Here is a 26,076-nt window from a genome sequence, read left to right as displayed (position 1 = left end):
TACATATTCCATGTGACCCAGATATTCCCCTTTTAGACATTCACCCAAGATAAATGAAAGCAGATGTCCACACAATGATGTACACGAACATTCATAGCAGCTTCATTACAACAGCCCCAAACTATAAACAACCTATATGAGTCTAATTCTATATGAGCTGCCATAACAAGATCCCACAGACTGCACTGCTTTAACAGCAGAAATTCATTTTCTCACAGTTCTGGAGGCTGGAAAGTCCAAGATCAGGGTTCCAGTAGTGTTGAGATTTTGGTAAGGGCTCTCTGTCTGGCCCACAGATGGCCACTCTGTCCTCATGGGGCCTTTCCTCTGAGGGCGCTTGGAAAGATAAAGAGCATAAGCAAGCAAGAGAGTTTGCTAGTATTTCTTCTTATAAGGACACTAATCCTCTCCAATCGGGGCCCCACCCTTCTGACTTCATTTTTCCTTGATTACTTCCTAAAGACCCTATTTCCAAATAGAGTCACATTGGGGGTTAGGGTCTCAACATATTAATTGGGGAAAGGAAGAGTCACATGTCAGTGCATAGCTTAACCCAAATATCCATCAACAGAGGAATGGCTAAACTAGTTATGCTGTGTCCACACAATGTATACTTCAGCAATTCAAAAGAATAAACTATCAATGTACTCAACACTATAGATAAAACTCAAAATAATCATGCAGAGTGAAAGAAGCTAGACAAAAAAGAGAATACATACTAGGTGATCTCATTTATATAAAATCTTAGGCCACTGGGTGGCTCAGTTGGTTAAGCATCTGACTCTTACTTTAGGCTCGGGTCACAATCTCAGGGTCATGAGATTAAGCCCTGCTTTGGGCTTCCCATTGAGTATGGATCCTGCTTAAGATTCTCTCTCTCCCTCTCTTTCTGCCCCTCTCCCTGCTTGGGTACATACTCTCTCTCTTAAAAAAAAAATCTTAGAAATGCAAAGCTATCAATAGCAACAGAAAGCAGAACTGTGATGATCTGGGGATGGGGAAAGGTGAGTGGAACAGGAGGGAGGGATTACAAAGTGGCACAAGAGCATCTGTAGAGTTGTATGTTCATTATCCTGATTGTACTGATGGCTTCATAGATAATGGTGTTATTATCATATTGTCTGCTTGAAACCCATGAAGCTTACCATTTCAGTCATACCTCATACCTTGGAGTTGTAAAACATACCTTGTAAAGCATACCTTGAAGCTGTAAAACAATTTGCATTTTATAAGCTCTCACTTGGGTGGGTTTAATTCATTTGTAGCAATGCTGACCTCTCTTACATACCCTGTACAGAACTATTTCTGGCTCTTCCCTCACTCTTGGCCTCCTTGTCTGAACCAGGATTTTCTTTTCTTTCTTTTCCACCAAATATTGAGAGGTCTGCCTACCTATAGAGACAAACAACAATTAAGGGTAGAAAAGAATTTTCTTCTAAAACATATTTTGAAATCTGAATAAAATTACTAAACACATTTAATATGGCTTTATTTATCACTGTGTATTAACTGGTCATTGGGGAAATGACGGGCCATGCCTGGGGATGCCAGGATATCACCTGAGAAATCACGTGCCCTTTGAATGTATGATGATGTCTGACCTGTGCACCTGTGGGTTGATGCATAGGCGGCAATTACCACTAATGCATCTACATAGTGATTGATAGTCTGCAACTTCATTGATCATTTCAATATATATTTGGAAGAACATCAATATGTTTGGGTATCATCCAAGGGCTAAGATTAAGTCCCCAAGCTCTGAAGCTCCAATGAATCTATCCTCTCCCATGGACAGCAGGGGCTGGTAGATGCTGGCCATGCCCTAGCAGTGACAATAAGAGCTGGGGTGTCTGGAGCAGAAGAAATGAGGCCCAGCTATCTCACAGTATGAAAAACATGGTCACAATACTTTGCAGCTTCTGCCATCAGGCGGTGGAGTCTGTGTGCCTGCTTCTTGACTTTGGGCTGGCCTTGTGACTTGCTTGAACTGATGGGATGTGGCAAAAATCACAATATGCAAGTTTCAGAACCTAGGCCTAAGAGTTCTTACAGCTCCCCAGTGGCCCTCTTGGCACACTCTTGCAGCCATGTAAGCTTGCATTAGGCTACTGAATGACATCAGGGGGACAGGAACGTCTGACAGCATCAAGCTGTCCCAGGCCGTAAGTGAGCTCATCTTAGATCGTTGTGTTCCAGTCAACCCACCAGAAGACTGCAAGCACATGAGTGACCCCATGTGAGCCTGGATAAGCCCAGCCCCAACTGCAGAATAATGAGCAAATAGATAATTGTCATTGTATGGTTAAATTTGGGGGTGGCTTGTTATGTAGTAATAAGATACCTACGATGCTCACCCAAGGGCCAGCCACACGTGAAATCTAAGGCCGTTGCCAGTAAGCTCCTAAGAACCACTTAGTAGTATTTTTTATCATAATAGTGGGCAAGTCACTCACCATCTACACCTCAATTATTTTGCTCTTCAAACAGGAACATCATTATGTATTAGAGAGAGTGTGTTGAAAAAATTTATTCTTGTAGCATGTTTCTGTATGTAGTTGTTGGGGAGTGAAAAGTTTAGCCACATATTTAGAAAGTGGGTCTGTTTTGATAGCTTTGGCTAATAAGACTTCTCTGTTGAGGCTGTCCTTAAATAGAATTAATGTCAGGCTATTCTGGTTTTACTAGCAGATAGTCTTCAGACTACTGATTACTGCCTCTTCCTTCTTATCTACCCACCCCTTCTCCCCACCCCATGTCCTTCTTCATCATCTTTGGGGCAGGAGATCCAGGGTGGATGCTGCAGCCTTTCATCCTTTTCTTTTAGGACAGACTGTATCTTTTTAAGACTTATTTATTTATTTGAGAAAGAGACAGAGTGTGTGATGTGCAAGCATGGGGGGGAGGGGCAGGGGAGAGGGAAAGAGAAGTGCAAGCACACTCTGCACTGAATGTGGAGTCCAACTCAGGGTTGGATTCCAGGACCCTGAGATCATAACCTGAACCAAAACCAAGGGTCGGATGCTTAACTAACAGTGCCACCCAGGTGCTCCTAGGACAGAATGTATCTTATTAGTACCCCTTGCTCCTAGCACAGTGCCCTAAATGTAATGGGCGCTCACTATATTTCGAATGATAACACTGTTAAACTGCCAATGCTTGGGTAGGAAGACCCAAAGAAGGTAAAAACTTCATTATTTTATTATAGAGGGAAGCTGCCTTTTAAAAGAGGCACCTACCAAAACCCATGTTTGGATGGATACAACAAAGGACTTGGGGCAGATCTTGGTATGCAAGAATTGTCTGAGTTGTCTTTTTTAGTTTCCTAAGACAAAGCCAGTGGAAGAAGGAATTGTCCTGGAGGAAGAAAGCAATCAAGATGAGTTTCCCAGCTAGAGCTGTGTCTCATCCCTTGTATGTGGTTGACTTTTGGGGACAGGTTGGAGAAGTAAGCATTGGAGGCCAGGGACCCTCCTTGAATGAAAGGGATCCAATATTCAGACAACATTTCTTTGGGGTTTAATATTATTCAACACTTTTGATGCCTCAGGTGAGTCCAGCTAAGGTCAACAGGCAGAAGGGGACACCAAGGCTCCCCAAAGGGTAACTTAAATCGGTGGTGGTGGGGGAACCTGGAATGGCAATTTGTACTCAGCACCAGCAGAGACTGTCATATTGGAAAGGCCCATGTGGGCAGTGAGGTGTATACACCTGAAAACCTTGCCTGACCTAGTCACCTGGGACTTTGAATAAGCTTCAGAAACAGTAACTACATGTACATGTGAGGCACACAGATGAAACTCTAGGAGCCCGGCCCTTTAGAGGTGTAGCAAGGCCATGATAACACCCAGAGGTTAAAGCTCTGGCCTGGCGGACCAGTGGGAGAAGAGACCTCTATTCCTTATACTCTGACAACTATTTTCTCTCTGATTAAGGGTGTCAGTGTGGGGTGTGGAGCTGAAGTCTCTGGGTTCAAGCCCCAGTCCTACCAATACTGCTTACAGAGTTCTTATAAGGATTAAATGAGAGATGGATGCATTTAACTTGCTTAGAATAATACTTGATGCAGGGTGAAAGGTCAATAAATGTTGGTTATGTGCTTTCATAGGTATAGGCAAAGATTGTATAGGGCTTTGCAAAATGTCTTTTTATCTTTTCTGTTTTTTTTGTGTGTGTGGTTTTTTCTTTGTTTTTGTTTTGTTTTGTTTTGTTTTTTGTTTTTGAGAGGAGGCAGGGGAGGGGAAGAGGCAAAAGGAGAAGGAGAGAAAGAATCTCCACACTGGGTGTGGAGCCCAACCCAGGGCTTGGGGCTCGATCTCATGACCCTGAGATGATGGCCTGTGCCAAAATCAAGAGTCTGGCACTTAACTGACTGAACCACCCAGGCACCCCCAAAATGTCCTTCTTTTAGTAGTGGTCCCACAGGCAGCAATGGCTAGATTCTCTTGCTTCTGTAAGTCACTGGCAGTGAGTGAGGACCAGCGTTCTGTCACAAGACCACCAATGGCTCTTTCTGTTGCCTGTGATGCTGTTTTCAGAGGGATATCATGTCCCAGGTGTGAGTTTGACACCACATCTCTGGCAGCTGATCCTAAAAAAACAGCAACTCGGAGCCCTCTAGGTGTCCTTCAGCCTCAAGGTGGTTCCCTTTGTCCCAACCTCAAGGTGAGCACAGAATGCATAGGATTTAGAGCTATCACCAAAGGTAGCTCGCATGGCAAAACTGGACTCAAGCTGTCTGATTGGACATTAAAGAGTAATGGGACCTTGTTCTGTATAGCTCAACTGCAGTGAAGTGGCTCACCTCCATTACTTTCAAATTCCTTCTCTCACAGTGTCTCTCAAAGTGTGGTCCTGGATGAGCAGCAGCAGTATTACCTGGGTACGGGGTAGAAATGCCAAATGTCAAGCTCCATCCCAGACTTCTTGAATCAAAAACTCTGGGGTGGGGCGCAGCAATTTCTGTTTAAAGAAGCTCTTGGAGAGCAGCCCAGGTGGCTCAGCAATTTAGCGCCGCCTTCAGCCAAGGGCCTGATCCTGGAGACCCGGGATCCAGTTCCACGTCGGGCTCCCCACATGGAGCCTGCTTCTCCTTCTGCCTGTGTCTCTGCCTCTCTCTCTCTCTGCCTCTCTCTCTCTCTTTCTCTGTCTCTCTCTCTCTGTCTCTCATGAATAAATAAATAAAATCTTAAAAAAAAAAGTTCTTGGGAAGGTTCTGGTGCTTATGAAATTGTTGGAGTGCTCTATCCCTGACAAATGGTTGTTTGCCCAGTCTCTGCTGGACCTCCTGTGATGGAGAACTCACCACCACTGAGAAGTCCCTGTAAACACCTTCTGCCAATCAAACTCCTTGTCATTTTCTTTCCTTAGTTCTAAGTCTACCATGTAATTGAGTCACTTGGAGGAGTTTACATATATACATACATAGGTACCAGGTAACTTACTTTGTATACATTATATTTAATTAAGACTTGAACGTGTTTAAATTGTGTTATTTGGATTCTGTATCCTTACTGTCATAATTCGCATAATTTACAGATCTCAGGTGGTAATGGAAGCAAATTCTCTAGGGTTTCTGTAACCAGATTCTTTGTCAAGTATTTATTGCCCAATGAAACATTTATATAGAGAGATTAATAACATTCTTTTTTTTTTTTTAAGATTAAGAACAGTCTTATCCTTAAAGAAAAGAAAGTGAATTGCACTGTGGAAGAAGACATGAAGTGGTGGAAAAGACTCTGGTGTGGAGCTAATAAAACCTGAGTTCTCTCTGTGATCTGCTACTGTGCTGTTGAGTATGCCACTTACTTTCCCTGCACCCAAGCTTACCAATCTGTAAAATAACAGGGTTGGATTAATGATCTATTATTAGGGATTCTATGAGTCTTATTTTGGGAGACAACTTTATGAGATATGGAATGTATTTTCATAAGGGATCTGTGTTGACTGGAAAGAATACAGAATGTCCATTAAGAACACTTGTGACATGCCTGGTGGGCTTAGTCAGAAGAGCACACAACTCTTGATCTTGGGGTCTTGAGTGTGAACCCCACATTGGGAGTAGAGATTACTAAATAAATAAACTTTAAAAAAAAGGGAGGAGTGGAACCTGGGTGGCTTAGTCAGTTGAGCATCTGACTCTTGATCTCAGCTCAGGTCTTGATCTCAGGGTTGTGAGTCCAGGTCCTGTATTGGGCTCCATACTAGAAGTGCAGCCTACTAAAAAAAGAGCATTTATGACAAAAATCACAGACCTGTCTCTTCAAGTATCACTTGTATCCTACCCTGGAATCTGGGTCCTTATTCTTTGCTTTGGAAATGAGCAATAGGTGGCTTAGCAGAATGGGGAACAGGTGTGGAAGGAGCTAACAGGGACTTTGGAGAAATGACAGACTTGCTTTCCTGAAATAAGTTTGAGCCTTCAGCCAAACGACACGTGTATATTTCCATAAATAAAAAAAAAACTCATGGTAAATATAGATTCATTAAAGAGTCTTAAAAATTGGATCTAGGCTTGGGATATAGGCTTGGGTACAGGACACGATGCAATCGTCCTCTCTCTCCTGACCTTTCCTTGTCTTTTCTTCACTCACCCATGGGCTTTTTGTCCAAAAAGAAGATGTGTCAGGACTCTGGTTATAAATACCTGATCGGCTAATTTAGTTCAAAAGATTCTTATTTTTTGAGTGATGGGTACTGGAGAGGCTACAGCTTTAAAGGGACAACTGAACAATTGAGAGCAGGACACCGGCTGCCCTGAGCTCAGCAGGGTAGCTGGGGATCTTTTCTATGTGGTGCTGCTATGAGATGAGCCTCTGTATTTGTCTCAGCTCTAAATCCAGATTTTCCAGGAAGAGATTCTGATTGCCTAGCTTAGGTCCCATGTCCATCCTGTGATCAGAGGGAAGGATCCTGTGATTAGCAACCTCACCTGCAGAGCATGGGCCAGGATGGAAAAGCCCCCCAAAGGTGTGTGTGTGTGGCGGAGTGGGGTCTGACATGCTACCATAAGGGAGAGTGGGGAGGTGCAGACAAACATCATAGTGTCTAATGCTTCAAAACTTCTCAGGGATAATTGCAAAAACAGCAAGTTCAGTTAACACCAGTGTGTTCCCATGGCACACCTGGGTAATTTCAGGAGCTTTGAGGGCTGGCTGGTCAGAAGGCTGACATCCAGCAGTAGTTTATATCATAGAGGGTACAGCCAACTTTTTTTTTCTTCTTATGAGGCTTGTTATGGTTGACATTCAATAATATTCATTAACTGATTGGCTGAATGAATGAATGACACAACTCTTACATAGGCTAGGGGAGGACTTCTGTTCAACACTAGCCTGAGCTGAATTTGTTTAGAAACTGCTTAATTATGAACCTTTCAGCTGCAAGTGATTGAAGCCCATCAAAGCTATCTTTAATGAAAGATGGTCCTTGCTGGGCTATCATTCCGGTGGGCAGGGACAGATTTGAACCTCGTCCTGAATATCAGGGAGCCTCTGCCTCTTGTTTTCCCTCCTCTCCAAGCCTCTGCTCCACGCTTCCACCCAGATGTGGCAGCTTGGCATTCTTTAACTGTCAAGCTACCTTGTCAGAAGATAGTGGTCCATGCCTCCAGAATTTGTATCTCTTCTTCTCAAAGCCCCAGGTGACTGTGACCAACTGACCTTCAGTCCCATTCCAAACACAGAACAGGGACTCTACATGTCCTACCTGGGGCAAGGGGTCTGCTCCTAATTCAATCAAGTAAAATGGCTGGTGGTGCTTAGAGGAGGTGGGATGGGAAGGGAGCACCATTACATCATGAATTTGGCTCCAGGAGTTCTTGGAAAAGAAAGGATGTGAACAGACGACCCAACTGGTGTCTCCTACAGAAGCCAGATAGTGTAATATTTGCTTATATATGTATGATGCCTTTAGAATACTTGATTCTAGGCCTGTGTGAGGTAAGCACATCAGGTAATAGCCTTTCTTTCATATCTTACTTTATTTCACTCTGCTGTAGTGTCTGTTTTTCTTTTATTCTTTTTTTTTTTTTTTTTTTTAGTATGGAATGCTTCACGAATTTGCGTGTCATCCTTGTGCAGGGGCCATGCTAATCTTCTCTGTATCGTTCCAATTTTAGTATATGTGCTGCTGAAGTGAGCACTGTGTTGTCTTTTTTTCAATTCTTGTCTTTCCCACTTGACTTTACATTTACTGAGGACAGAGACCATACCCTATGTATCCTTGCATCTCTATCCCCAGTACCTAGCTCTGGGCTCTGTACATGGTGGCATCTAAGTGATGCTTGTTCAGTTGAATTCCTATTTTTACAGGTGAGAAAACTGAGTTGCACAGTATTTCAATATAGACAAGCCCTCAAGAGCCCCCAGTTAGGCTGTGGCCTATACCAGGTTGCCGGCTGAGCAAGAGGGTCTGCGACACAGCTCATAAAGATCATACTTTAAGACAGAGGGCCCAGGCCCTGACATTAGATGCCTCCAGAAAGGGTCTTTGCCAGAGGAGGTAGACAAGCAAGTAAAGAAGGCAGGATATTACCACTTTCATTCCCTTGGGACTTGACTCAGCAGCTATCTTCATTGTCTGACACTTGAACTTGATGGGAAAGAAAGGAGAAAGAAGCTGAGGGGGACATTACTATTTTGGGAAGCTTTCTACTACATGACAAGAAGCAGTCAGGGACACCTACAAGGGTTTTATGGTTCCTGAACTGATCTAGATCTTCTAGCTCTGCCTCTCACCAAATGACCAGGGCAAGTCACTTCACCTCTTTGTGTCATCCTCCCAGGGCTGTGTGAGGGCTCAACAAGAATATGTAGGGGAAAGCCCTTTATAGATGGAAGGTCACTATATAAGTACTATTATGTCTCTCCATTCAAGGAGGACATACAGAAATTGCGCCCCACAAAGGTAAAGAGGCCAAGTCTTTCTGATGGTCCAGGATGGGCAGCAGATGGCAGTGCAAAGCACTGGGGGCTCCAAATGTGGGTCCGTCCTACGGGACCCAGAGAGAAAGCCTCCTGTGTCTTCAGGATATCTAGGAAAGGGTTCCTAGTGTGTGAAGCTTTGTGCTAGGTGTTAAAGGAATTTGCTAGGCAGAGGAAGTGATGTCTGCGGGAGGTGGTAGGATTATAGCAGGGTGATTACCTGGGATGGAATTACCAAAGGGCTCGAGGCTGATATTACTACTGTCAGACACTGTTAGGATCTCACATTTCTTCTGCAGATGCCACACTTGGCAATCTGCTTTCATGGGTACCAACCAAGAAGGCTCTTGGACACCACAGGCTCTTGATTCCTCTTGCCCAGCTTGCTGGTAGCTTCCACTCCTCTGTTCAGTTTTGTTTCATCAGAACTGGGAGAGATCTTGAGAAACAATCTGGTGTCATCCTCTGCACCAAGGCAGGTGTAGATTGCTATCCTCGTTTTTTGGAAGAGGCAGCTGTGGGCAAGAGGGGGCTCTAGTTGGTAACTAGGGACACAGAACTCAGGACAGTTTGTCCTAGAGTTCTTGGTCTCCTCTATCAAGATGCTTCTTTTCTTTGGTGACTTTCAAGTTTCAAACCCCCATTTTCAGGTAATATTTGCGGTATTCCTTATTTACATGTAATATTTCGACTCCTTTCTTGGCCACAGGTTATAAAAAGGAGAAGCTGATGGGAGGGAGCAAACTGAATGGGGCACTGGAAATCTCATAGACAAAAGCTAGCAATCCTACCCAGTGGAAAGGCTCCTTATCCAAACCTCTGACCTCGGGAGTGCTAAGAACCAGGACCACTATTTTCATAGCCAAGGACAGCAAGCCAAGGATAGCCCAGTGCTATAATTTTAAGGGTTTCAAGGTTTATCAGAATGAAGTGCTATTATTTTATTTTCCTCTTTCCTTTCCTTCTCACCTAGCCACATTAGTGACTTGGTGTCCTGGCGCCAGAAGAGAGGAAGGGAGACAAAGTGGACGGCATGCACAGGCTCAGCCACGGCTCACGAGGTACACGGATGGCTCAGCCTGTGCTTGCAGAGCTGCAGAGGGAGGCAGTGGAGAGAGGAGGGCACGGTTGCAGTAATTGGAGGAACAGGAGACAAGTGTGCTGACTGCGGGTTATTAATAGGCACCAAGACCTATATTTACAACTAGTGGCTTAAATTAGGAGCAGAACAGTCACACCTAGCCAAATCCATGCCCCACACCAAAGACACCTGAATTGTGCAAAGTGACCATTCTGAACCCAGCTCACCCAGTTTAGTAAGCAGGCGGCCTCAGGTCGGAGTAGCCAGATCTCTGAGATCTCTAGTGCTCACTTAGGATGTCTGTCGCAATTCTGCCCATGGGGAGCAGGCCGCAGAGCACAGAGCACCATTCTCTTTAAAGGCAGGGAGGGAGGAAGGGCAAAAAACAGGTAGGAGGGAGGGAGGGAGGAAGGGAGGAATGTAGGCAGGTAGGAAGGAAGGGAGGATTAAGAGAGAGAGGAAAAACAAGATGCCAGGTTGCTCAAGTCAAAACCTAAGCTCAGGCCAAGCCCCTGGGAGGTTTTCTGTTCCTCCACATCCAGCCCACTTCTCAATGGGGAAATTGTTCCATTTCACCCCCGGAGAGAGCTTCTACTCACGACGTGCCAGAGGCTCAGAAGCGGAGCATGGGAATTTAAATGTCTAGAGGCCAAGGATAACCCCCAGTGCTGGCGCAGAAAGGTGCCTCCCAAGGCTGCTAGTTCTCAGGCAGGTATGGGACTGAGTTGAAACCCGACTGTCTCTGCACTCTCCCTGGGGCCCAAACAGACGACCCCAGTCAGTCCTCCAGCTGGGTGAGAACCTCTGGACTAGGGATCCTCTGAGGTGGAGACTATGCTGCATCTCCAGTGGTGGCAGGGGTTCAGCCTGGCCCTGGGCTTGGACGCCTGGGCTCAGCCTCTGAGTTTGGGAAGAAGAAAGGGAAGGGGAGGGTGAAGGGTGAGTGGGCTGCCCCATGTGTCAACCCCTAAGGAATTAGATTTCTAGTGGGAAAGCTTGGGAATCCTCACGACTGGGTCTAGTGCTTGTGCTATGTCCTGCTGTATTACCACACGGAATAGCCTATCTGAGCCTCAGTTTCCTTATTAGTAAAGTTGGCTAAAAAGAATATCCACCTTATAGGATTTTTTTTTGAGGGCCCCAGGAGGTAATATCACTTCTGCCTTGATTAAGGGTTCCCTATGTCCCAGGCATTGATTTTAGTGCTGCCCATGTATCATCTCAATCCTTAAAATCACTTTAGACCTCAGAGGATTACAGACCTACATGATCATCAAATCGTACCTATCAAACATATCCAGTTCTTCATACATTAATTATACCTCAATGAAGCTCTTAAAACACTTTAGGGGTTACGATTTTTTTTATCCTGATTTTTTTTGCAGTCGAAACTGAGGCTTAACACATAGTTTAATTGTCTTAGACCAACAGCAAGTCATAGCAGAAGGGGGATTCGAACCCAAACAGTCTGGCTTCAGAGTCTATACTTTTAATCAGCGCACCAGTGCTCTTATGCAAAAGTGCCTTTGGAACTGTAAACCATTGTTTGAAGGTCAGTTGTTACAATCAGTGTCATAGTTGGTAGGTCGGTGGCATTGTCTTTGTATACTGGTTGAGGGCATATGGATCAGTTCCTAAACTCCGTAAGTGCTCAGTCACTCTGCCCTCCCTTGTCCTTGTCCCCAAGAGAGGACATGATGCAAAAGAAGGAATGTCAGTTTCATCATGTACAGAGCTATTGTGCAGGATGGCAAGTGCAGGTAATAAAATAATAAAGAGACCACACAGCTGCAAGCAATTGCACCTGACCTGGGTATCAATAAAATCCAAGGAGGCAAAGAAGAGAAAGCCTCAGGTTGGATCTCCTCTCCCTTTAGTAAGACAGAAAGCTTAGGATAGTTTCCCTGATGTTCTGCAGGCCTGGCAGGCTGCCCTCTGACCTCACACAGGCTCCATTCCATAACCTAGGAAACACTCATCCATCCTCCAAAAGGCCTAACCAGTGTCAGGAGACTCAAGTCTCATGTCTGTGAGCAAAAGGTTAATAGCTTCCTGTATGCAAGGCAGAGCTAATTTCAAAGGTTTCTTTGGGTAGAAGTTGGGAAAGCCCAATGCTAAAACAGGAAGTATTTATCATTTGGGCCTGGATGTTTTCTAGTCATTATGGTGCCCTTAGTCACCTTATGGAGGTGATGTTTTCACTGACTGTTACAACTTAATGGTCCTTGGCTGAACTCCAGACCTACATAATCAACCGCGGGCCTGACACCGTGGTGTGGGCTGGCAATCTCACACTTAGCGGGTCTAATAGTAAGCTGCTGAGGGGCTCCCTCCAATCTCCAGGAATGGTAACACTACGCTTCTAGTTGCTCAGGTCAAAAACCTCGGTGTCACCCCTGTCTCCTCTCTTTCATACTCCTGATCCATCAGCAAAGCTTCTTGCTCTACTGTGAAATATATTTTAAAATTGGGGCCACATTTTACCATATCCATTGTCACCTCCCTTGCCCGACCTACTGTTAGCTCTTACCACAGTCACCAGAGAGCCTCCTTGTCTGTCTCTACCCTTGTGTTCTGCAGCTCATTGTGAGCCTGGCAGCCCAAGAGTTTCCATCCTAAAGTCCAACCACACCACTCGCCTGATGAAAACTCCCAAGTGACTTCCATGTCACTCAAAGTAAAAGCCCAAATCCTTCTTTGACCCGAAAGCCCCACATGGTCTGTTCCCCCCCCACTCCATGACCTCTCCTACCTCCTTCTTGCCTGGAACTCTCATTCCAGCTAGGTTGTCTCCTCTACCCGAATGTCCTCCCCCCATATCTGTAGGGCTGGTTTCCTCAATTCCTTCAGATCTTTATTCCAAAAGTCATCTTGGGAAAGAGCCCTGCTCTGGCCACTCTGAAATGTGACCTCTTCCAGTAGTTCACCTCTCTCTCCCCCTAAACAGCATTCTGCCTTTTTCTCATGTTAGCATTGAGCCCTTTTAAATATTATATTATGCATTTTATTTGCTTATCTTGTCTGTCTCCCTTGGTAGAGGATGTATGAAGGGATTTTTGTCTACTTTGCTCACTATTGTGTCTTCAGTGTCTTGAACAGAGCCTGACATATAGTAGACACATGTCTAAATATTTGGTGAGTAAATGAATGGAGGGACACAATATGAGCTGTGTGGATCCTCCAGCAAATCATTTAGCCCCTCTAAGTTTCGGTTTCCTTGGATGTAAAACCGAGTTTTTGCACGAAGCTTCCCCACAGCTGACAGGCAGACATCCCTGCGTTAATACCTAGAACTGGAAGCAGCTGTGAGGCAAGAAAGGGTCTGAAGAGGGCCTGAAGATTTGGATTCAAGCCCCGGGTTGATGGGAACCCTTGTCTGGGTCTCAGTTTCCACAACAAATAGAAAGAGCCCCACCCAGTGGCCACTAAAGTTACTTTCGGCACTTACAGTGTAAAACTAGGAAAGTCATAAAAAAAAAAAAAAAAGAAAAGAAAAGAAAAGAAAAAGAAAGAAATGTGCCTCCATACCATACCCCTCGATACCACACGGTGGCGCAGTTGCCTACCAGTGTCTCTAAGAGGGCGTTGCCGAGTCTAGTCTGTGATCCAAACAGCAGCCTATTGTAAAAATCTATTTTTCGTGGACACCTGTGAGAGCTGCTCATTCATCACATCTCTCTGGTTTGTTGCAAAAACAAATAACAAAAATCATTACGTTGATTTTTTTTTTCAGATAAAAAGGCATAAATCTCAAAAGCAAAAACACTGAGTGGAAATTTCAGCTACATCTTTGTCACCAGCATGATTTAAAGACCAAGATGAAAAGCTGAAAAACAAAAAAGTCAGTGCCAGTGCTAGGTGAGACCCCAGCTATATACTACATTAGTTCTAAAGGTAAGTAGCCATATGTCTACTGGAATCTAGCCATATGTCTGTCTGCACGTAACCAAGAATGTTCCCTCCAGGAGGCAGGAAGGCTAGGGAAGAACTGGACTGTTTATCCTAGGTAGGACCTCTTAGTTTTTACTTGAAACAGCCATTAGAGGATCCCGCGGTGGCTCAGTGGTTTAGCACCTGCCTTTGGCCCAGGGCATGATCCTGGGAAACCAGGATCAAGTCCCACCTTGGGCTCCTGGCATGGAGCCTGCTTTTCCCTCTGCCTGTGTCTCTGCCCCTCTCTCTGTGTGTGTCTCTCATGAATAAATAAATAAAGTGTTTTTTTAAAAAAGCTGTTAAAGACTTTGACAAATAAAACAGATTGTGAACAGCGCATGACACATAGTCCTACATTCATAGTAGCCGTTGTCATTAATATCATTACATTCTAGTTTTTCCCCTCCTCTACCACCTCTCCAACTAACAATAATGCTTTTGGCTTGAAATTTACTTTTGGTGACAACAAATATGAATGATTTTGTGGTTCTTTATTCTAATTACAAATTACCCATGTTCCACCACTCAGCTCAGAAATAACTAAGGTTTTGATACTACCCAAGTGCACACGCACACACACATTTGTGATCATGTTGTGTTGTTAAAAAACACAATTCAACTGAGTAAATTTTAAAGATTTACTGGCTTTATCCAACAATTCCTGAACTGGGCAGCATCCCACCTAGCAGGTAGAAAAGAGCTCCGAGGAGCTGTACAAAATGAAAGACTCTTATAGGCAGAAGGAGCAGAAACAGGAAGTTAATTGGGCAACAAGTGGATTGGTTATGGCAAAATCACTTTCCTTTAGGGCATGGCAGGGGTCTAACGGGCAGATGAACCTCACTAGCACTGACTAGGTGATTCCTGATTGACCATATTGAGACTCCATTTCTGGGAGAGGCCAAAACTGTAAATAAATCTCAATTTGGTGACATGGGGCTTAGCATAAGTGACACCATTTGGGGTTTGTTATCTTGTTTTTTTCAATATTTTATTTATTTATTCATGAGAGACACAGAGAGAGAGAGAGAGAGAAGCAGAGACACAGGCAGAGGGAGAAGCAGGCTCCATGCAGGGAGCCCAATGCGGGACTCCATCCCAGGACTCTAGGATCACTCCCTGAGCCAAAGGCAGATGCTCAACTGCTGAGCCACCCAGGTGTCCCTGTTATCTTGTTTTTAACAGTATAAAGGGTTTTTTTTCCCACTAATTTTCATTTATCATTATACTAAGCACATTTCCACATCATTAAGATTTTTCATCATCATCATCAATAATAACACACTTCTTTGATTAGCAAATGAGTACATTTTAATGGTAGAAAATACCGAATACAGGACAAAGATTAAAAAAATCATTCCTAATCACATCATCCAGACTAGAGATAATTGTTCACATTTTGATGTATTTCTTTCAATAATTATGCAAATATATTTTCCATAAAATCGGGAATATATTATGTATATGATTCTTCCTCTTGATGAATTAATTTTAAAATTACTTCAAGATTACAACAGTTTTCTTTCTTTTTTTTTTAACTTTATGTGATCATTTTCCCTGTCATCACATGTTCTTCAAAAACCCCAGTCATAGGGATGATTTTTCTCTTTAATTTTTCTCTTGTTTTGATTACTTGGGGCACTTGACTGAAATGCTTAAGTGGAGGGCACCTGAGTGGCTCAGTCAGTTAAGCATCTGCCTTTGGCTCAGGTCATGATCTCAGGTTCCTGGGATGGAGCCCACATAGGCTCCCTGCTCAGTGAGGAATCTGCTTCTCCCTCTGCACACCCCTCTCCCCATGCTTGCTCTCTCTCTCTCTCTAAAATAAAATAAAATAAAATAAAATAAAATAAAATAAAATAAAGAATACTTGAGTGGAATTCTTGCAGAGCCACAGCATAGTCGTGAGAGGTGTGATTTCACAGAGGGCTGTCCCACTAGGCTGAATGAAGCAGAATTCTGTTTGACCTTCATTCGTTGAGTCAAGGCTCTGATCATTGTTACACTACAACTCGCTCTCCAGAGGCGTGATGTTTTAAACAGCTGCCTTATTTAATAGAGTTGTCTTCTGAATCAAGATTTCATAGGAGAAAGGAGGATAATTTCTTACCATTTTCAAGTTTCAAGCCCCATTAACTCTCATCACAAGACAAGAATTATAATACTATTGACTGAGATAAAAACATTCACAATTTACTGAGTGTGCATTAGGTCCTGCTAGGAGTTGTTCTTCCTTCATTGGATCCTCACTTCCTACTCATTTTATATAACAAGGAATGAAACAGAGACTGAGAAATAAAACGCCTTGTCTGAAGTCACTGGTTGATCCCGGATAGGAACCTGAGTGTTGCTTTGAAATGTTTGTCCCAGCAGCCCCAGCACACACCTTTCCCAAAACACTGAAAATCATATCTAATGCAAATGGAGTTTAGGAGGCAGGAACTAGGGTTCCTCTCCTTGAATGGCAAGAAGTGAGGGGGGTAGGCTGACTCAGAAAAGCTCCATGTCTACCTGACGGATTTTAGCACTGAAGTACTGATATTAATATAAGAGTCCCTCCCTGGGCAGCCTGGGTGGCTCAGTGGTTTAGCATCGCCTTTGGCCTTGGGTGTGATCCTGGAGACCTGGGATCGAGTCCTGTGTTGGGCTCCCTGCATGGAGCCTGCTTCTCCCTCTGCCTGTGTCTCTGCCTCTCTCTGTGTGTGTGTGTCTCTCATGAATAAATAAAATTTTAAAATCTTAAAAAAAAATTAAAAAATAAAAAATAAATTAAAATAAATTAAAAACAAAACAAGAGTCCCTCCCTTTGTCTGCTGGGATATGCTACAGGATGCCATGGATGCCTGTATATACTATTTTTTTTCTATATGTACATACCTGTGATAAAGTTCAATGTATAAATTAGGCACAGTAAGATGTACAATAAGTAATAATAAAATAGAACCATTATAACAAGATACTGTAATAGAAGTTACATGAATACGCTCTCTCACTTTTTCAAAACATCTCATTTTACTGCACTCACCCTTCTGCTTCTTGCAATGACATGAGGTGATGAAACAGCCTCCTTGGTGAGACGAAGTGAGGTGACGGATGTCAGCGTTGTGATGGAGAATTTCGCTACTATTGACCTCCTAATGATACACCAGGAGGAGGATCACCTGCTCCTGTTGGCTATGGGTGGCTAAAACTGCAGAAGGTGAAATGCAGGATAAGGGGGGGATGGGACTACTGTATTTTCCAGAACTGGTGAAAGCAGGACATTCATTTACCAAATCACATTTTAGGCTCAAGTAATAATAATGATAACTACTCTTCAGTAGACTCTGTGCTGAGCCCGTAATAGACATTGTGTCATGTAATCATTCCAGGAGCCCAGTAAGATAAGTACTATTATCCTCAGTTTCCTAAGGAGGGATCTGGAACACTGGGGGAGGGGAGGTTGCCTTGCCTAACTGCAAACAGCAAGAATGGATTCCACGTCTGAGATTCCAAGGTCCCAGATTCGACCATCATTCTTTTTCTTTGTCCTTCTCTTTGCTTCCTCCTTGCCTCCATGCTAACTCCCTTCTTTTCTCCCTTGCTTCTTTCCTTTCCCTCCTTTCTCTTTTCTAGAGGGAAAACCATAGTTAACCCCCTGGTGAGGAAGCCTCTGCAGCTTTCTAGGGCTTGATGAAGGGTGTTTCTGACAGTGAGGAGCAGTGGAGAGAGGCAATATGTTGACTATTTAGTGGGTGCTATGCATCATGCTAAGAGCTTCTGGATGACTTATCTCATTGAACCTATAAAACTCTGGAAAAAGGAGTTTCTATTGCTATACCTATTCAACAGTGAGGAAACTGAGGTTCAGACAGGCACTTTGCCCAGAGTTGCACAGTTGAGTTGGTTTGGTTTTTTTTTTTTAGATTTATTAAAATTTTTAATATTTATTTATTTATTTATTTATTTATTTATTTATTTATTTACTTATCAGAGACACAGAGAGAGAGGCAGAGACACAGGCAGAGGGTGAAGCAGGCTCCATGGAGAGAGCCCGACGCGGGACTCGATTCCGGGTGTCCAGGATCACGCCCCGGGCCAAAGGCAGGCGCTAAACCGCTGAGCTACCCGGGCTGCCCTAGATTTATTAATTTTAGAGAAAGAACACAAACGGGAGAGGCAGAGGGAGAAAGAGAGAGAGTCTTTTTTTTTTTTTTAAGATTTTTATCTATTTATTCATGAGACACACAGAGAGAGGCAGAGACAGGCAGAGGGAGAGGCAGGCTTCTTGCTGGGAGCCTGCCGCAGGACTTGATCCCAGGACTCCAGGATCATGCCCTGGGCCGAAGGCAGATGCTCAATCGCTGAGCCACCCAGGTGTCCCAAGGAGAGAGTCTTAAGCAGACTCTGTGCTGAGTGAGGAGCCCAATATGGAGCTCAACTCACGACCCAGAGATCCTGACCTGAGCTGAAACCAGGAGTCAGACACTCAAACGGCTACATCACCCAGGCGCCCCCAAAGTTGCAGAGATTTTATTTTATTTTATTTTTTAAAGATTTTATTTATTCATGAGAGACACAGAAAGGCAGAGACACAGGCAGAGGGGGAAGCAGGCTCCCTGTGGGGAGCACCATGTGGGACGCAATCCCAGGACCCCAGGATCATGACCTGAGCCAAAGGAAGATGCTCAACCACTGAGCTACCCAGGTGCCCTGCAGAGTTTTGAATGAATGAGCCAGGATAAATCATGATCTGGCACAAGTCTACTGCCAAGTGCACCACTGATGCTATACTCTTCAGTGTGGAGAACATGGTCATTTTTAGGGTGATATTTGTCAACCTCTGCTGGAAAATTTAATAGCAGTAAAATCTTGGTAATTCCATCAGCCTTTCAAAGTCTTTTTGCAATCTGGCCTTCTTTTATTTAGTCAATTTCATTTTCCACGACCCCCTTTCTGTACTCTCCTCTTTGCAGGCTGGTATTTCTGTCACTGCTGTCTATCATGTCAGTTTCCACATACACATTTTCTAGTCTCCACTCAGCAAGGGACCTACATCCTTTAATGACCAATGTAAGTAAGCACCTTCTACATTCCTCATCTCTTCTAGTCCTAGATTACAGAGACATCTCATCCCCTCACAGCCCTGTGCAAAACCTTTCCATGATAACCTTTTATCTGCTAAACAAAAGCCAGGATTCTTAGCTTGGTATTCAAGTTAGCCATTCAGTCACAAATGTGTACTGAGAGCCAGTTATGTGCTAGGCACTCTCTAGGTGCTGGGAGAATTGTAGAGAACCAGACAGGTTTCTACCCTTATAGTGAACAAACTCAGCATTAAATAATTACAAATAATCAACTAAATAACTATTAGTATGATATGATTCAAGCCGTTACAAGGCCCTTTAGCATCTGGTCTCAACCTATTTTCAATTCCACCTCTTGCTTCATTCCATTCAGATGAGCCTACTCATTCCATCCCAGCTTGGTGGCTGTGCCCATACTCTCCCTTTTTCCCTTGGTGCAGATTCTTCCCTTCTCTACCTGGAACCCCTCAGGGCAGGCTTTGGTTCTGTCTCCATGAAACCCTGCTAGACAACTTTAGCCCAAAGGATTTTCCCTCATTTGAATTCCTAGTACTTATCCATGGGACAAATATTTACTGAATGACTTCTTGAAATGTTTGATGAATTGGCTCTTCATAAGTCCTAAACACATGCTATGGTTATTAAAGATTTACATTATATGAGGAGTTAGACTTTTCCTACAAAGGGATCAAGGATATTTATTTTTCCTCTTCTTCTCTGGGTGGGAGAGGAGTGAAGATCAAAAAAGCTACAGAGAAACACACAGAATTACCAAGAAGCAAAGTGACAATAAAAATTGCATACTCATAATCCTACTACTTTTTGTTTTGTTTTTATTAAAAAAAATTTTTTTATTGGAGTTCAGTTTGCCCAAATTTAGCATAACACCCAGTGCTCATCCCGCCAAATGCCCCCCGCCAGTGCCCATCACCCAGTCACCCCAAACCCCCACCCACCTCCCTTTCCACTACCCCTTGTTCATTTCCCAGAGATAGGGGTCTCTCATGTTTTGTCACCCTCACTGATATTTTCACTCATTTTCTCTCCTTTCCCGTTATTCCCTTTCACTAATTTTTATATTCCCCAAATGAATGATCCTACCACTTGAAAGAGAGCTACCATTGACAACTCTCTACCTTCCTAGTTTTTTGTTTCTGTTTGCTTCTTTTTTTTTTTTTTAAGATTTTATTTATTTATTCATGAGAGACACAGAGAGAGAGGCAGAGATACAGGCAGAGGGAGAGGCAGGCTCCTCTCAGGGAGCCCGATGTGGGACTCGATCCTGGGACAGGGATCATTCCCTGAGCCAAAGGGAGACACTCACCCGCTGAGGCACTCAGGCGTCCCTTTGTTTCTGTTTCTATTTCTTCTGTGTGTGTATCTAGGAAAAATTTCTTTTTCCTCCAAATTAAAATTTTATGAAGAATATCTTTTTTTCCCCCACAGGGCACCTGGGTGGCTTAGTCAGTTAAGCATCAGCATTTGGCTCAGGTCATGATCCCAGGGTCCTGGGTTCCAGCTCAGTTGGCTTCCTGCCCAGGAGGGGGTCTATTTGTCCCTCTCCTCTCCCTCAGCGCCCCCTACTGCTAATGCTCTCCCTCTCAAATAAATAAATAAATACAATCTTTTTAAAAAAAATTTTTTTTATTTATTTATTCATGACACACACACACACACACACACACACACACACAGAGGCAGAGACACAGGCAGAGGGAGAAGCAGGCTCCATGCAGGGAGCCTAACGTGGGACTAGATTCCGGGTCTCCAGGAACATGCCCTGGGCTGAAGGTGGTGCTAAACCGCTGAGCCACCCAGGCTGCCCAATAAATAAAATCTTTAAAGAAAATCCTTTTTTAATGATCTTTTTTAAAACGGAGTACCTTGGGATCCCTGGGTGGCACAGCGGTTTGGCGCCTGCCTTTGGCCCAGGGCGCGATCCTGGAGACCCGGGATCGAACCCCACATCGGGCTCCCGGTGCATGGAGCCTGCTTCTCCCTCTGCCTGTGTCTCTGCCTCTCTCTCTCTCTGTGACTATCATAAATAAATAAAAATTTAAAAAACAAAACAAAACAAAACAAAAAACCGGAGTACCTTTACCCCACCTCCCTGCTCTTCTGCTTGGGGGTGGAATAGTTCTAGATTGAACAAAAAACCTAGAGAATCACTCAAAGACTCATCCATATATTTTCTAGTTCACTGATCATATGTACGGTAAGAATCTGAATTTAGTTTTAGGGCATTTACTCAGAAGTCTTTTCTCAAGACCTACACAGGATGCTCTTCAGAATAGTACTCTTACCTCCCCAAGACTCCAAATGTGTGGGATGCCTAGGTATACATTGTAGCCATACTTTTATGCAAATCACACAATATGGGGCCTTTAAGAACACAGATCTTCAGTCCACTCTCTGAGAGGAGAAGCAGATTGAACTACAGTGTAAGCACTTGCCCAAGATCAAGCAGCTGGTGGGGGCAGGATTGAAGATGCCAGCCCCTATTATCTTTACAAATTGCCTGTCCCCAGTTTGTCTAATGATCAACCTCAAACTAAAATTAAACAGAAAATACTCAGGAAAGCACTAACTCTTGCTAACCAAATCATATGTATTCCTACCACTAAAGGGGAAAAGGTCACACAGTTTGGTAGAGATTAGGCTAGATCTTTCAGCATTGACTTGTTTTGAAATGTCAGAAAACTTCCTCTTTGGAAATCTACATTACTATGACAGGATTAAGGCAAAGAAGAAATATTAGAGGCCACCTACTCATTCTTAAATGTTTGGGAAATGAGGATAACAAAAGGATGTAGGAAAAGATTGGCCCTTGATCACGAACCGTGAACCGTGGCATTGGCTCATATGTATATTCTACTTTGGTTCTTTTTTTTCTTCTTTAAGGAAATAGGTTTTATTTTTAACCTTATTTTATTTTTTAAAGATTTTATTTATTTATTCATGAGACACATAGGGAGAGAGGCAGAGGAAGAAGCAGGCTCCCTGATGCGGGACTCCATCTCAGGATCATGACCTGAGCCAAAGGCAGACACTTAACCACCGAGCCATCCAGGCATCCCTCTACTTCGGTTCTTAGTCTGATTTCTAGAGGTCACCATGATCTGAGGTGCAATTCATTCAAGCAAAAGAAACTCAAACTGTAGAAAACGGAGTCTGTTCAGAGGGACCAAGGCCCCTTCAACGACAGCTTTCAAACTGAGCTTTCCAGACTCAATTTGAAGCCTCAGTCAAGTGGTCTCTCCTTTCCTCCGAGTTCTGAAAAGTGACAGTATGGGAATCTCCTATAAAAAGAGATTTATAGGAGCCCAGCAACGGGCGAACTATCTGGAAAGGCGACAACTGTAGTTTTAAGAGTGCTTCTAAAGAACATTCCAATGGGCCTAAAGGTCTTATGGAGATGAAGGACTTCCTGGGTGGGAGTGGGGCTGGGAGCAGGAGCCGATCCACCTGCGTGGACTGGAGCAGAGGCACGTCCAAGAGCGCGGAGAATCCAACTGTAAGAGGGAGCTGGAGAAGAAAGGGCTCTGGGCGGGGCGGTACAAGCCAGCTCGCTTTTCCTCTGCTCCCTATCAAAAGCTCACTTCAGGGTCCGGAGCACAGGTGCTGTCCAAGCGGGCCCGGCCCTACCGCGGCAAACAAAGGGCGCGGCCTCCTCCAGCCTTTTCGGTGTGAACGGAGGCTCGGCCTTACCTTTTAGGATCCACCCATCCCTTCCCCGGCACCCAATGAGGCCGCAGCCTCCCCCTGCCAGGAGGTGTTGAACTCTCGCAGGAAACGGACAGGTACCACGGACCAATGGTCGGAGCTGCCAGGAGCCAATGGGAGAGAGAAATGGGTCGACCTGGGGGCGAGAATGGGAGCCCGCAAAAGGGGCGGGCCCGGGGGGGGGGACCCAGACACGTAGGCGCGCGGGGCGGAGGGGGCGGGGCAGCCCCCGCCGCGGCGCGAGGAACCTGCGGACGGCGGCGGCGGCCAATGGGCGGGCGGCAGGGCGGGCGGCCCCGCCCCTCGGGTCCGCAGGGCTGGGGCGGAGCCAGGCCCGCGTCAGGTGGTCCCGGGCGTGCGGGCGGCGCTGGGGGCGGGGCGCGGCGGGCGCGGGGCGCGGGGCGCGGGGCGCGGGGCGCGGCGGGCTGCGGGCGGCGGGCGCTGGCTGCGCGAGCAGGTGCCCGGGCGGAGGTGGCCGGGCCGCCCCCAGGGGGCGAGCGCGAGGGCGGGGGCTCCGGGCCGCCGCGCCCCCATGCCGCGGTGAGCTCTCCCGCCCGGTGCGCTCGCCGCCGCGCCAGCCCCAGCGCCAGCCCCAGCGCCAGCCCCGGCCCCGGCCCCGGCCCCAGCGCCAGCGCCAGCGCCAGTCCCAGCCCCCGCGAGCCGGCTCTGCCCGCCCCGCCAGCCCGGGCCCTACCTGCGGCCGCCGTCGGGGGAGGGGGGTCCCCCCAGCTCTGCGGAGCCGCATGAACAATAGGCAGCGGCGGCTCCTGCGGGCGGCGGCAGCCCCGCACCCTATGGATCGGCCGCTCCATGGAGCCCTCCAGCGCGCTTCTCGGCTGCCTGGCGAGCGCCGCCGCTGCCGCCCCGCCGGGGGAGGACGGAGCGGGGGCCGCGGCCGAGGAGGAGGAGGAGGAGGAGGAGGAGGCGGCGGCGGCGGCGGCGGCCCCGGGGGAGCTGGGTTCCGAGGCCCCGCTGCCCTACTGGACGGCCGTGTTCGAGTACGAGGCGGCGGGCGAGGACGAGCTGACCCTGCGGCTGGGCGACGTGGTGGAGGTGCTGTCCAAGGACTCGCAGGTGTCCGGCGACGAGGGCTGGTGGACCGGGCAGCTGAACCAGCGGGTGGGCATCTTCCCCAGCAACTACGTGACCCCGCGCAGCGCCTTCTCCGGCCGCTGCCAGCACGGCGGCGAGGACCCCAGTTGCTACCCGCCCATTCAGTGTGAGCGAAGGCGCGGCCGCGGGGCGGGGAGGGCGGGGAGGGCAGGGCGGGGGGGGAGGGGGCCGGAGGCCCGGGGCGATCGGGAGCCGGTGGGGAGAGCTCCCCCGAGGGTGGGGGTGCGCGCGCTCGGGCTGCCGGCGCTGCCGGGTGGGTGCGCGGGGCACGATAGAGACGCCGCAGGCCTCGCTGGAGCCTCGGGCGCTTGGGCTCCTAACCTTCGTCCGACCACCTCGGCCGCGGCTTCTGCCGTACACATCCTGAAGCTCCAGGGTAAGAATCGCCCCATTGCGCCCTCCCGGCCTCCCCACATCTGGAAGGGTTTCAGGCAAGCTGGTAGTCCCTGTCATAACCCTAGTCCCCAGATCGGAGACCTTCCCGACCTCTTCTCCCGCCTGTCCCCGCCCCTTCAAGGCATTTGCTTTGAGGCCGCTGGGGGTGTCTTCCGCAGGGCTGGCTGGGCTGGCCCTCGAGCCCCGGAAGCCCGTGTGAATTCAAGGCTCAGGTGTCTTTGCAATGTCGTGTCGATGCCCTGGATCGCAGTCTTGTATCTCAGAAGTTGTACCTTTAGGAGTCTCACTGAATGATGTGCTGAGAAGGGTGCGAATGTGTGCAGAAGCAGGTGATGAGTGGAGAAATGATCCGAGAGGCAAAAGTATGTCTTTCCCCCATGAGAGATCAGGAGCACAAGGTACAGTGGCTAAATCCCAGTCCCTTGACACCCAGGCTGTTCAGATAATACATTTTCTCCTCTCTTCTCACCCTAGATCCTTGCCTATATTTGGTGTTTGCCAAATCTCAGGGGGACCATACCCACGGGTCCCTCCTAGAGCCTTTCTTCCAGTGTCCTGGTTTTCACCAATTTCCCAGGAGCCCCCTGTTCTACACCCTGCAATGAAATTTCCTTTTTTTTTTTTTTTTTCCCCAAAGGAGTTATATTGCCATTGGAATGCCTTAATCAGTTCTGCTAGGTGGTTTTAGAAGATGTAAATGTCTTCTTGTGTAGTTTACACTGTTTTATATTTAATGATTTCCATAATTTCTTCCTTGCTAAAAGTTGTTAATACATATTGTTGTTTATTCCATATTTTGCATACTTTGCATTTTAGTTAGTTTAAAAGAATTGTTACCAGGGGCCAACTTCAGGCATTTAGTTTAAATTTCATTTGTAACACTTATCTTTTGGTCCTATAACTTAGTTTCACCTGAACAATTCTTTTACTTTATTTAAGATGTTTCTTTAAATACCATCACATAGTGGGACTATCATAGCCTCTTTCCTTATTTTTCTATTCTCCTTTTTTATTGGTGTTTGGACTATCAAACTGATGTTCAGATCCTTAGTTCCCCTTTGTTTCTGTCTCCCTCTCATTCACTGTAAAAGTTCCTGTTTCTACATTGGGATCTTTATAATGCCTGGAGGAGACAGATGATTTTAAATGGTTTTTGGGCATCAAATCTTTTTGGCTCTAGTACTGGAAAGATGAAGGCTAAGTAAGGGTCCTAAGGTAGTGTCTGAAATAGTGCTGAATGAAGATGAACTTGGTCTTATATATTGGAAGAGATATTGGAAGAATGGCTTGGCCTATTAGACACAGTGCATTTTTTTTTTTTTTTTACACATAGGTTAGAGGTTTGAGGTTCTTTATGGGTGCCGTTCTGTGATTGATTGATTGATTGATTGATTGATTTTTACAGCTAATGTCAAAGTAGGAGAGCTATGTGAGGTTCATGAGCAGGAATTCTGTTTCTTCCATCTTTGTGCCCCCAGCTGTCAGACAGTCAGGAGTGAATATGACTTGGGCTGGACAAACTCATCTGCAGAACACCAGACTTTTCCACAGTGTGCTACATTAGCAGCTCCTTCTCTAGATAGACTAGTTTCCTGTATCTAGAACTCAGACAGTGAGAAGGTAGGAAGTACTTTGTGCTTATTAAAAGAATTGACTTGAAGAACATGACATTTGAAGGCCCTGGTAAGTTATTTTATTTGGTCTCATCAGGAGTTCTAAACTTGAATGGAATTAACTCTTAGTAATTCAGAAAATTTAATTCCATTCAAAAGCCAACGTGAGTGCCTAGCAAAAGATAGATACTGTATGAAATACCAGGAGATAGGGGTGCCTAGATAGGGGT

The 26,076-nt window shown here is 45.8% G+C and overlaps 1 protein-coding gene, 2 long non-coding RNA genes and 1 other non-coding gene across 8 annotated transcripts in view; 2 read left to right on the top strand and 2 right to left on the bottom strand.

Annotated features, from left to right (window-relative positions):
- LOC100684379 overlaps positions 1 to 5,770 on the top strand; it is a 39,651-nt gene extending 33,881 nt beyond the window's left edge. For all 4 annotated transcript variants that reach the window (XR_005363495.1, XR_005363497.1, XR_005363496.1 and 1 more), the window contains one exon: positions 5,659 to 5,770. This is a non-coding gene — a long non-coding RNA (uncharacterized LOC100684379). The remainder of the gene's footprint in view (positions 1 to 5,658) is intronic.
- LOC111097093 lies at positions 1,229 to 11,929 on the bottom strand. Of its 2 annotated transcripts, XR_005363498.1 has the most exons (4): positions 11,812 to 11,929; positions 9,142 to 9,436; positions 4,802 to 4,875; positions 1,229 to 1,392 (listed from the first exon to the last, which is right to left on the bottom strand). It is a non-coding gene; the product is annotated as an uncharacterized LOC111097093 (long non-coding RNA). The 2 variants fall into 2 exon arrangements; XR_005363499.1 differs by lacking the exons at positions 1,229 to 1,392; positions 4,802 to 4,875 and adding an exon at positions 6,113 to 6,216.
- On the bottom strand, positions 8,034 to 8,140 carry LOC119873166. The gene has a single exon (XR_005363947.1). It is a non-coding gene; the product is annotated as a U6 spliceosomal RNA (small nuclear RNA).
- Positions 11,930 to 23,395: 11,466 nt separating the features above from the next.
- The window catches only part of MAP3K9 (mitogen-activated protein kinase kinase kinase 9), a 74,766-nt gene continuing 72,085 nt past the window's right edge, over positions 23,396 to 26,076 (top strand). Inside the window, exon 1 of the mRNA XM_038545107.1 lies at positions 23,396 to 23,943. Within this exon, the coding sequence (XP_038401035.1) occupies positions 23,535 to 23,943 (409 nt within the window). The 5' untranslated portion in view covers positions 23,396 to 23,534. The remainder of the gene's footprint in view (positions 23,944 to 26,076) is intronic.

The sequence above is a fragment of the Canis lupus genome, chromosome 8, assembly GCF_011100685.1.
Source record: "Canis lupus familiaris isolate Mischka breed German Shepherd chromosome 8, alternate assembly UU_Cfam_GSD_1.0, whole genome shotgun sequence".
Lineage (NCBI taxonomy): Eukaryota > Metazoa > Chordata > Mammalia > Carnivora > Canidae > Canis > Canis lupus.
This window is presented reverse-complemented; position numbering and strand designations above follow the sequence as displayed.